General features: G+C 50.1%; 1 protein-coding gene across 1 annotated transcript in view; it reads right to left on the minus strand.

Moving 5' to 3' along the window:
• Fbrsl1 (fibrosin like 1) overlaps positions 1-12,527 on the minus strand; it is a gene marked incomplete at its 5' end in the record, with an annotated part of 84,705 nt that extends 72,178 nt beyond the window's left edge. The window contains one exon of the mRNA XM_029556464.1: positions 12,336-12,527. Coding sequence (XP_029412324.1) covers positions 12,336-12,527 — 192 coding nt within the window. The remainder of the gene's footprint in view (positions 1-12,335) is intronic.
• Positions 12,528-12,529: the final 2 nt, after the last annotated feature.

The raw sequence follows: 12,529 nt of genomic DNA on the forward strand, positions 1-12,529 counted from the left end.
GAGACAGGGTCTCCCTGTAGTCCCAGCTGTCCTGGAACTCACTATGTAGACCAGGCTGGCCTTGAACTCAGAGATCCAGTTCCGCCTGGGATTAAAGGCCTGCGCCACCATGCCCAGCTCAATTTTTTAACAGTGACTTAATATGACTGTTGTCCATTCCTTGGGTGTTACTACCTATGCAACACCAATAAAATTTCCAATTGCACTATAGTAAATCAACCACAGAGAGGTCTGCTTCCCTTCAGGGGCCACCATGGCCCCAAGGCTGGCCAAGAAGGTGCCCCTCCCCTTAAAGCTCAAGGTCTAACCCCTTGGCACAGCAGGAAGGTCTGACCCAGGGAATGATCTACCTAAGGCTTTGCTCCCAGCTTCCCATACCATGTGACAATATTGCCCCTGGCAGGCTGGGCCTAAATCCCCAGAGGGTCCTCTTGGATAAGAGGAAAGTGGCTCTGGCACCCATGGCTTACTTCTGACTACCCTACTTATAGCCTAGCCCTCCTCATGCTTTGCCTCATGTTGAAACTACTTGTTTTTTTGTTCTCTAGGCTATGGTTTGTCCCACCCAAGCTCAGGGTCTCTACCCAGGCAAGATTCGTATGTATCACTCACTCCCTTCTACCCTCTGACCCAAGGACAGCTCCACCTTACCACCAGGGCATCCAATTGTCTCTTCAGCTAAGAAGGTGGGAATAGTGCTCTCCCAGACCTCCCTCTCTACAGCTTACACCTCTCCCAAATACACCCAACATTAACTGGTTACTAAGTTTCATGTGGAACCTGTGTCAGGAGCACCCAGGAGGAATGTTCCCACAGGCCTCCCTGTTCCCTCACCTGATCCATCCAGACAGGCTTGGACCACACTGGCTGCACTCCATTCTGACCTTCTACTAGTCCATGGCTCTCTTACCTTCCCACCCATTACCCAGCTGCCAACGACAGCAGGCTTCAGGGTGTAGGCCAAGACTCATGAGTACTTTATGAACAGTATGGGGTGCCACATGAAGCAAGGAGTCAAAGGGACAATGCTGTTACTATGCTGTGGTCCAGGCAAAGTGGGAAACCTAAGTACACCAAGCAGTCCAAGACCATAGCCTGCCCTACCCTGGTGTGTTCCTGTTGTATTTCCTACAGCATTCTACTCTCTAGAGTTCTGGTTTAAAAAGAAAAAAAACTCTTCCCCTCAGACCACAGTTCAGCCACTGTGCTATGTCCAACAATGTCCGGACAGAAGAATACCTAGAAATAAAACAGACCCTGCCATGGTAAACAACATGCAGATGGTGTGAGGCACTGTGATTAGGAACCAGAGCAATACACAGGAATATGGGGCCACCTGCTTGGGGTCTGTATCAAGCTTCTGCCCACTATGACTTCTTACTGACTACTGCCCAAGTTCATGTCCACACTGTTGGCCTGAACAATGGTTCTAAGGTCAGTCTCCATAACGTACCCATAGCCTAACTAACATTTCCTTCCTCCTAGTTCCAATTCCATACAGTTTGTTGAAAGGCCATGGGCCATACTCAGACATGGCCTGATTTCCCTGAGTTGCTGTAAGGATGAGGATCAGGAGATGGCACAATAAGGGAGATGGCCCAGGGATGGCAATTTGCCAGGGAGGTAGCACATGGGAGGGACTTAAAGGCTTCCAAGTTTGACTTCAGGGCATCCCCTGTCCTGCTTGGGGTTACTCTTGTGTGTGGATGTTGAGAAGTATTATGTAATTTAGATACACACAATTTCCTGCAGCTAAAAAAAACAGGAAATGAGATCCTCTAGATTTAGATGAAGACAGTAGCATGGTGACACACTTGGGAGGCAGAGGCAGGTAGATCTCTATGGGATTGATAGCAGCCTGGTCTACACAGCAAGTTCCAGGCCAGCTGGGGCTATGGAGAGACTGGTACTACAGGGAGAATACCTCAAAAAACAAACAAAAAAAGTGGGGGTGGGAGCCCAGGTGAGTAAGGTAGTCTCAGGGCAGGAACAAGCTTTATCAACCTGAGCGGCTATACAGGAAGAAGGGGAAAAGCCTGGGGCTCTCTGGGGCAGAGCCAAGGCCCCTGGCACATGGTTAATGCCTGCTCTAGGATAGCCTGGGAGTAGTGATCTAGTCTCTCTGCCCCCATGGTCAGGGTAGACAGGTCCCTTTGTGCTCTCCCATGAGGTCAGTACTCCTAGGAGGGACAGTCCACTCTGAGGCCATTTTCCCTAGCCCATCCTCCTTATCTAGAGGGTATGCTGGACTAGCACCCCAGCTGTCACAACAGCACTCTCCACCAAGGCCTGGGAGTCCCATGGGAGGTACTAATTTCATGACTAATTTCTGCCATATTCCAGGCCCTTTCTAGCCTCAGCATACCAGCTTCTCAGTTGTCACTCTGAGTGCTCCCCCCCCTCCCCAAACCTTAACTCCAAGCCCCTTCTGCTGAACAGGAGCAGTTGAAGTCAGCATGGGTATCCCTGATACCACAGGGATCTGGGTGAGTTGAGCAGCGCATGGGGACAGGCAGATATCCAAGCCTCGCATGTTCCTCCTGCCTGCACTGGTGACTACTACCAGTGGCCAAAGTTCTGGGCACAGGTCCAGTGGGGTCTGTCTGAGATGAGGTGAGCCTGGAGACAGGAAGGCACAGAGGGACCCAAGCACATTCACCATAAGACTCTCATCCTGACACCCATCGGGAGCCTAAGAGAACAGGCATATCTTGCCAAGGAAATTAAGACCGAGAGAAGGCAGTGAATTATCTAAGCATGTGTGAAGAACCCAGTCATCTGCCTAGAGCTCATAGGCTTCATAGCTACACCTGTCAACCATGGGTAAAGGCCCTGTGGCAGACCCACACCCAGCCTGGGGGGTTGGCATAGGCAGGGCCAAGCCACTGAGACTCATGGAGCACTAGAAGAAATGTGGGTCTTATTGCCCTGTGGTTGGAGGTTTGAGACGCCAACTTACCCCCATTTTATCTAAGTGTAATTAATAGTCTGCTTAATCAACCCCTATCTCAATAGGAGGGAGGACTGAGTCCAACACTTTCTGCCTCAAGACCTTGGGGAGGAGAGGGGGGATACTAAAGACACCTTTATATCAGAGGCCACCCCTCCCTGGACAGTCCCTGTCTGAGTTGAGGTCATTTGTTCCTCAGGGTTAAGTGCATAGTCATGTTGGCCTTGAGGGTATTACAATGTGGCATTGGATGTCCAAGGGGACTGCCGTGGTCAAGGCAGAAGGTAGATCTATCAGAGCAGATCAGGAGGGTCCCTGTGAAGACACTGCCTTTTTTAGAAAGAGGAACCTGAGTCTTTTGAGGATGAGATAACTGTAGGGGTAGAGACAATCTGTAGGGAGGGATAGGGACAGCAGCCAGAAGACAGAGAGCTGGACAGGTAGAAGGGCCAGGTTGGTCAGATATCAAGGCATGAACTACCAGACACAAGGACCAAGGAAGGAACTGAGGGAACTAGCTATTCACCAGGAATTCATGCCTGAATTCATATATTGCCACTAACCAATAATGTAGACCCAGGAAGTGCCTTACTTTGTGCCTCAGTATCCCCATCAGGATGATGGGAACAGCATAGCAAAGCTGCTTCAGAGGCTACCAGGAGGATGATTCTAGCACACCTGGCACACTGGAGACAGAGCAACACTGGGCTGTTTCCATCATCTATGACTACTGCCATTCGGTATCAAGGCCCTGGTAGGTAAGGCCAGGGCCTTGAAGAACAGCTGTCCCTCAGAAAACTTGCACATGATTTGACACAAACTGTTCTACTCCTTATAGCCAGAGAAACTAGCTGGCACAGGCTGTTAGAGGCACCATTCCCATAGCCTGAGAAGTCTGAGAGAGGGACAGTGGCTGTTCCTCCAGAGCCTGAGGCAGCTGCTTCAAGTCAGAATCAGAGCTGGGCTGCCAAGACTCCTGCCCACCAGGCCAGGCCAACCAATAGGACTCCAGGCCTAACAGGAGTCCCCCAACATGCGTAAGTGTGCAACACATGTTACAAATAGCAAGACAACATGGAGCCTCTACATCTGCCTGTGCTGGAAACTATTTGCCAATCACTGATATCCTTGACTCTGCACACAGCACCAGGAGTTACTATCCCAAGGGTTCCCCATCTCAGTTCTTCACAAACAACATAGATGAGCTTGTGTTGCATGGTGCAGAGCTGGCACCTAGCTAGTACAATTTCACTTTTAATATTTTATTTTTTTTATTTATTTTATGTGCCTGCATGTGTGTAAATGCACCTATGTCATGGCCTTGAATGCAAAGAGATCCACCTGCCTCTGCCTCCCAAGCGCTGGGATTAAAGGTGTGCACCACCATATCCAGCTACCAGCCCCATTTTTTAACTCTTCAAGCATAGTACTAGAACATCCTCGAGTCCCCAGAACACTCATCTCATGCTGGTTTCACATTCTGGCTTCAGAAGCCACCTTGGATGCTTTGGGAACCCTACCCCAGTCTCTAGGTCTCTAGACATCCTAGTTAGCAGGTGCACCTGCTAAGCTGCCACCCAACATAACCATCTTCCCCAGAAAGCTACCTATCACACTTTCCCAGTAATACTCTGGCTAGTCCCCTCCAAGGGAACCTGAAACTCACCAGTCTGTATGGCCTTTTCCATGACTCCCAGTCTCCAATGACAGTCCCCTCACTGCCCTCCAGACATTCACTGGTGATGGATGTGGAGCATATCCCTTACAACTGGCACAGGGCCTGGTATACAGCTAAAAGTCATTAACTGTTCAAGTTAGGGATGAAGGATAGGATCAAACCTCAGCCCACTGGCCAAGTCAGCCTTCCTGGTCATCCCCACATACAGGCTAAGCCTACACATGCACTGTGAGATGACCTGAGCATCAGGACAGGACTATAGACACAGACTTGTTGAGGCCTCACAGATTGGGACCTCCAGGGCTGCAAACTGGGACTGAAGGATCCATTCCATCCTGTGGAGTAGAGGGGCTTGGGAAGAGGAATGGGCTGGGCCTAGGTACAATGATTCTTCCCCCATTTCCCTGGAGTCTTGCTAATCTGATCAACTAGGCCAGGGGACACCCCCCGCCACACAACCTGGCCTAGAGTGTGTGGAAAGTGGTACCACCATGCTCTCTTTGCTAGGCCAATCAAATCCACTCTACACACCCTTAGGCTCAGCACCCTAGACACTGAGCTGCCAGAGTCAAGGGTCACCTTCTGCTTAAGCACCAGAGAGAAAGGAGCTTCCCAGCAGGGAGTGACTATGTACCTCTAGAAGGGAAGAGACGATATAATCCAGGGGCAAAACTCTACACAGATGGTTGTAAAGCAGTGTTGGGGACCCTAAGCAAGTAGGGGCTAGCCAAGTATCTGCTATTCCACTAGAATGTTCTGACCAGTTTCACAACCTATACTCTACTCTCATGTCTAACCACTGTCACAGCCCTCCTGTCCTCTAAGCTATCATGTGACCCATAGCGTCCAGAGCTGAAAGCCATTAACCATACCCAGGGACATGTGGGAGGGAAGTTTTGAGCCTGCCCAGTAACAGCTAAAGGCCCCAGTGGATAGAAAAGCCCTTGATAACTCTAGGTCAGTCTCCAGCTAGATTCAAACCTGGGATTGCCTCTAGCTCATCTTGGCAAGAAGGGGTCCAGAGACACCCAACAGCAGCAACATTTTTGGGTCCCAAAAATGAAACCTAGGCTCAGTGGGCAAGGCCCAAGAAAGTGCTCCCAGACCAGTATCCACATGGGATGCTGTGTGTCAAGAGTTAAAAAAAAGAAAGCCCTTACCACGTCAGGGCTAGAAATATGCCCACAGTGAATACCGTCAATCTACCACTTTCAAAGTGCTAAGAAATACAAGATTATGGGGCTGGAGAGATGGCTGATTGTTCTTGCAGAAGACCCGGGTTCGAATCCCAGTACCCATGGGCAGCTAACAACTGTCCATAACTCCAATTCCAGGGAATCCAGCAGCCTCTTGTCTTCTGCGGGCATTGCATGACATGGGTACACTTACCTACATGCAGGCAATACCTGCATACACACAAAATTTTAAAAAAATGCCGGGCGTGGTGGCGCATGCCTTTAATCCCAGCACTCGGGACGCAGAGGCAGGCAGATCCCTGTGAGGTCAAGGCCAGCCTGGTCTACGTAGTGAGTTCCAGGACAGCTGGGGCTACAGGGAGACCCTGTTTCAAAAAGACAAAAAATAAATAAATAAATAAATAAATAAATAAATAAATAAATAAATAACAAATAAATCTTTTTTCAAAAGTTAAAAAAATAAATAAAATAAATACAAGATTACAATAACAAACCAGCAGGACAGCAGTGAGACCAGTCACATTAGGGTCACATACAGAAGATAACCAGAATCAAGGGTTGCCTTCTGCTTGCAAACAAAAGGAGAAGGGCGCTCCTCAGCAGAGGGTAACTGCACAACCTTTGGAAGGGCGGTAGTAGGGGGAAGGGCTCCAGGGGCAAAGCTTCATGTGAATGGCTATCTGAGACTCCACCAGGAACTGTCAGAATCAATGCTAATTCAGAACACTGCCAAAGTACAAATGGTAGCAGCTTTGGGAAGGTGGTTTTATAATAGGAGCAGCAGCCAAGAGTTTTTGAAAATAAATCAAAACAAGTTCCACTTACTCAAGAGTAACAAAAACAGGAAACCTAGGGATACAGATCAGGTGGTAAAATGCTTACCTAGCATGCAGGAAGTCCTGGGTTTGATTCCCCAGCACCCTCAATACCACATAAAACTGGACATGGTGGTGCATCCTTGCAGTCCCAGCACTTGGGAGGTAGAGGCAGAGAGATCTGAAGTTCAAGGTCTTCATCAACCAAATAGAGTTCAAGACCAGCCTAATCCCAGGATAACCCAGGGTCCACCCTCAGAGCCTTTCCACAAATACCACTGTCTCACTCCCTTCCAGGTGCCAAACCAGGCTTACTCCCAGAGCACTCCTCACTTAGGAGATCTGGATCTGTGTCCCAGGGGTTGATGGATCAATGGTAGAACGGGAGGCACCAGAACAAAACAGGCACACCACCAGACAGTATGACAGAAACAAAGGCCAGGCAGAAAGAACTCTGGTGGGGCTAGAGGTACTGCTCCCTGCTGTAGCCTTCCTGAGCGAGGACAGTTTAGAGAAGGAACCTTCTAAGCAGAGGTAGTTCCAAGTCAAGGCCCAGGTATGAACTCTTGAGTGTGTGGGGACTTTGGGGAAGCAATGTGACCATAAAGATACAGAAGGACGTATGATAGCTCAAGGCAAGAGGTAAAAGGCCCAAGAAGCTGAAGAAGGTGGTGGTGGGGGGACTGGAGAGATGGCTCAGAAGTTAAGGGCGCTGTTTGCTCTTCCACAGGACCGGGGTTCAGTTCCCAGCACCCACATGGTAGCTAACAACTGTCCAGTTCCAGAGGATCTGATACCCTCTTCTGGCCTCCAGTGACATACATTCAGGCAAAAACACTCATACACACAGACAAAGGGCTGTCAGGTACCACAGAGAAATGAATGATGAATGAGACACTTCCAAGAAGCTATGGAGGGCGGCTTGCAGGGAATATAGGTGCATCCTCCCTTGCATTCCAGTGACAGCCAAGGCAGACCAAAAACTTGCTGACTCCAGACAAGGTCTGGACTAGACAGGCTGCCTAAGGTGCACTAGGCACTCACATGGGCCAAGGGGCCTAGGATGGCCTTGCTTTCATATGCTGGTTCATTCACAGCCTCAGAAGGACTGGCCCTGACTCCCTGTAGGGTCAAAATTTCCTCTACTGGTGGGTCCAAATCCAGGTTCCAGGCTCCAGTGTACTCACTGAGCCTCAGTGTCCACCTGGAAACCTGGAGGCAGCCAGGAGGAAGCACTCTGGGCTGGCAGTTCAGACTCCTGAATGGAAAGGGCCCCTTGCCATGGCTCTCTCTTCACCCAGATGTCTGTGTGGTCTCAGTCCCCAAGGCTGTGTGCATAGGTATGGCCAGACACTTGCACACAGCCCCTAGCACAAACTCTGTTGTCACAGAAAGTAACTGTGTGAGCTTCAGCGGCCTTTGGAGGTGCAAATGACACCATCAAGGCACTGCACACAGGCAGCTGCATCCTACCTCCCCAGAGCCAGGTCATACGTCCAGCCCAGGTTCATGTGCAAAGGACCCTGAAACCATGCTGTAAAGCCCCTACCAAGCCTACCAGAGGCTCACAAGAGAGACCACCAACCTGAACTTCCAGAACACCTTTCCAGGCTGTGTCCCAAGAACCAGCACCTGTGGATACCAGGCTCACACCCAGTCCAGGGGTCTAGTCTACTGCTGGGGTGGGCCTGGCCATTCTCAGAAGTCACAGCTCATACTGGTGGAGTCAGCAAGGCTGGCATGGAGTTTAAGCACTGCTCTGTACATAGCAGCTTGAGTGGGTTTATGGGCCTGTTATGTGGATTATAAATTACATATTCTTACCAGAGTACAAAACCACAAAAGTTAGAGAAAGGGAATCATGGGTGCCTCAGCAGTATTTGGAGGATTTTTTTCCTTTCCACCTTTACCTTCAGTACAGTACCCATGCACATGGGTAAAGAAAAATATTTCTCCCTGTATAGATACTATATCTGTACCTAGCTGTGTCTCCTCTGAGAAATAACCCACTTCCCTCTATAGAGGGCAAAGGTATAGCTACCTATGTTCCCATTATGAAGAACAACATCCTTCCCTACATGGACAGTACAGCTCTACTTGGCTGTTTGTCTCTACTGTGAGGAACCCCACCCCCAAGATGTCGGTAGATGATGTCGGTAGACAGCTGTGTCTCCTCTAAGGAACAACCCTCCTCCCTTGTGTAGATGGCATAGCAATCCATACCCAGCTACATCTCCACTGTGAGGAACAACCTCCCACCCACTATAGATGGCATACATATACCCAGGTGTGTGCCTACTGTGAAAAGCAATCTCCCTTCCTGTGTATATAGCACAGCTATACAAAGCTCTGACCACTATGAGGAATATGCCTTTTCTGTGTAGAGGTCTTCAGCTATACCAGGCTATTGTCTCCACTGTGAGAAACCCTGTGGCACCCATTTTTTCACAGAGCTTGACTTTTCAATCACCTGAATCAATATGTCGGTTAAAATAAGCAAATGAACCAAAAAATCACATGACATGAAACCATAGGTGGTTTTGCTCTCTGGATGTTGGTCACACCTCCCATCTGCATGGCCCAGAAACCTGCAGCCTAGTCTTAGCCCTCAGGAACAGAAGATGCCTGTCTGCCAGGGCTCAGCTTGCTTCTTGGTAATACGGGGATCAGCATGACCTGTTCTGTGACCTGAGGTTGGCTAGCACTTGTGTCCTGTAGATGGTTCTTGACCCCGTACATTCTCTAGACAGAGAATACCAGAACTGTCCCTGTTCTTAACCCTGACACTGGCCAATCAAGAGAGTTGTGGCTGCCACCCCTAAATCCCAGCACTGGGGAGACACAGGCAGGTGGATTTCTGAAATGGAGGCCAGCCTGGTCTACACAGCAAGTTCCAGGCTAGCTGGGGCTACAGGAAGACCCTGTCTCAAAAAAAACAAGAAAAAAGCTGGGTGTGGTGGCGCATGCCTTTAATCCCAGTGCTCAGGAGGCAGAGGCAGGCGGATCTGAGAGTTCAAGGCCAGCCTGGTCTACATAGTGAGTTCTGGGACAGCTGGGGCTACAGGGAGACCCTGGCTCAAAAAGACCAAAAAAAAAAAGAAAAAAAAAAGCTGTCATAAGAAACACTTTTCCTAATCATCCAAAGTCCCTGCTTCTTTGGATCCCTGTCTTAACTGACTCTACAGCCTATTGAAGAAACAGAAAGTCAAAGGGGACCAAGCCTAGCCGCCTTAATACCCTTAGTTCTGTCACTGGGCTCTGTGGATTATTAAGTGCCACCCTGCCCCCATCAGTTAACAACCACTACTATAACATTTGGGGAAGCACCTAATGTTCCCCAAGACAAACACAAAGGAGTCAAAGGCCATACCCCCTACAGGGACAAAAGGAGGTGTCCAGAGATGTTGGATGCTCCCCTGTGCCAGGGAAGCCTGTACTGACATCCTTAGATCAAGGCAATGGAACATTCTCCCATCTATAGCTTATACCTCACAAGTCCTTCACATCCACTGCTGTGCCTGGAAGGGTGAAATGCCTCTGGGGTTATTCAGGCTTCTGACACTGAAATGATGTCCTGGCCTGTGGGAATCATGGGGAGAGACATTGTGAAACAAGCTCTGACTGTGGGAATATAGCTGGCACCTCTTTCCCTCTCTCCTTCCTAGTGGCCCAGGTGAGGCTTCAGAGCTGGGGGCCACACAATCCAGAATATGCCAAGTAGGGCATTGGCTCCATATGTACCTCAGAGTTCCCATCAGCTAGAGGGTCATTTGAGGGGTAAATAAACTAATCTCTGTAAAGACAGCCTGGTAGAACGAACCAGTCATCATTACAGTGGGATGGAATTATGAATTACCTGAATTTAGGGGAAAAGTCACTACAGTTTGGCCAAGAAGTAAGTCCCAGCAAAATGCTTCTAGACAAGATCTAGAAACATTTTAATTTCCAAGGCCAAGCTCAGAGGGCAGAGAAAAGTGTGTGAGATTGCCATAAGGTTATCATATTTGTAGGAGTGTAAAAGGCAGGATAATCTCTTAGTAAGCTGGTGGTAAGCCAGTACAAGTCCCTAAACCCACGATCTGTGGCCTAAGGGGGGGAGGGGGTAAGCCAACAGAGGCAGAACACTTATATCCAAATAGGCTCAGTCAGCTCCTGATAATGTGCTGTGACCTTAAGGCAATGGCTCTGGACTTCCCGAAAGGCCATTTCTCCCTTTACTCCCTCCCCCTCTCTGTACAAGCCATTCACAGAGCACTCCTCACAAGCAGTTCTTTGCCTGCTGTTTGGTGCTGTGGCAGCTGGCTCAGCCTAGCAGTCACTTAAGATGGCATCTGAAGCCTCCAGGTGGTGCATGCTTTTAATCCCAGCACTCAGGAGGCAGAAGCAGGCAGATCTCTGGGTTCCAGGCCAGCCTGGTTTGCATAGAGAATTCCAGAACAGCCAAGGCTACACAGTAGGATCTCACCTCAGGCCCAAGAGTCCCAGTTTCTAGAGCAGGAACAGGAAGGAGGTCAACTAAATGCACAGGCCTTTTGGCCCCCTTGGGGTGTTTCTGGGCCCCACCCAAGGCAGTACACAGAGGTGAGGCAAGGTGGGAGATTGAAGGTCTGGAGCACATGGTATTGGTATCATGGCTGCAATGTAGGGGCTCAGCACTGGGTTTGGCTGTGTCGTTACCATTGCTAAGGTGGGAAAAAAAAAAAAAACCTGGGCCATTCTGTCTCAGTATGTCAGAACTGGACACAAGGTAACCACACCCCACCATGGTGATTTAGCTGGAGATGGCTGGTTTGGACCTAGGACATATCTCAAGTTCCCCAGAAAACCACTATGACCCTGTCTTGTGCTCACTGGTGCCTTGGGGCAAATCCATTCCAGAGCCACTCTGATCATCACTACTTGACCCTCAGCTCTCTACAGACCCAGTAGACCCTGAACTGATATGTGAGCTTAGTGAAAATTCCCTTTTAGGACCTGCGATAACCAATTCCCCTTTCCCAAAGCTTTGCCTCTGAGACTGAGGACCCCAGGCCATCAGTCCCTGAGTCCAGCAAGTGATAAGGACTACACAAAGTGATCCCTGGGACCACCCAGCCCAGCAGATGAGGATCCTCAGAGTGCTCATCTAGACAGAGATCTCTGCATTCCCAGGAGCCAGTAAGGCCTTTGAAGGCCCCTGGGACTCCAAGGGCCCTGATGATGCCCTGAGAGCCTGACCAACATTTCCACCCACTCCGGTTTTAGAGATAGACACCGGCCAGGCTCACCTTAGTTCAGGTAGGAAGGGCACTATTTGCTCAGCAAATACTGTCCACGACAACTGTCAGATAAGCAGTATTTTTTGGTCAACCTATTATTCGCGCAACAAGCAGTCATCGCCAAAAGGAGTTTCCCAGTTAGCTCCCTGTCCCTTCCACAACCCTGAAGAGAGTGTGGTACAGGAAAAATTCCAAGTGTCCATCTTATCGCTGCCTCCCGAGACCCAACACTGCCCAGCTCCCCAGTCAGTCCTGGACGCAGAAATAACTTGGCAACAGTAACAACTGCTGCAAGGCACGCTTAGGCAGCGTGGTAGTCCTTCCACACGTCCCTCACCCCTGTTCCTCTTCCTCCGAGGCTGCAAGCTCGCGGGCACAGGCCAACGAGTGGGTGGGTTGGTTCCCTTAGTGCCCGGTCGGGCCTTCGCGCCCACCTACCTCCAAGGCCTCCAGCGTGCTGAAACTGGCAATGGCGAAGCCGTCGATGACCTCCTCCTCTTGCGAACTGGACTCGCCGCGGCGGCGCCGCAGGGGGCGCGCGGCGCGGGACGCGGGGCGCGGAGGAGGCGCGCCGCGGAGGCCCGCGTTCTCTTTGCCCGGGCTGGGCTCCGGCTCGTCACCCGACGACGGGC

This window comes from Nannospalax galili, unplaced genomic scaffold, assembly GCF_000622305.1.
Source record: "Nannospalax galili isolate Female #2095 unplaced genomic scaffold, S.galili_v1.0 scaffold566, whole genome shotgun sequence".
In the NCBI taxonomy this organism is placed as follows: Eukaryota; Metazoa; Chordata; class Mammalia; order Rodentia; family Spalacidae; genus Nannospalax; species Nannospalax galili.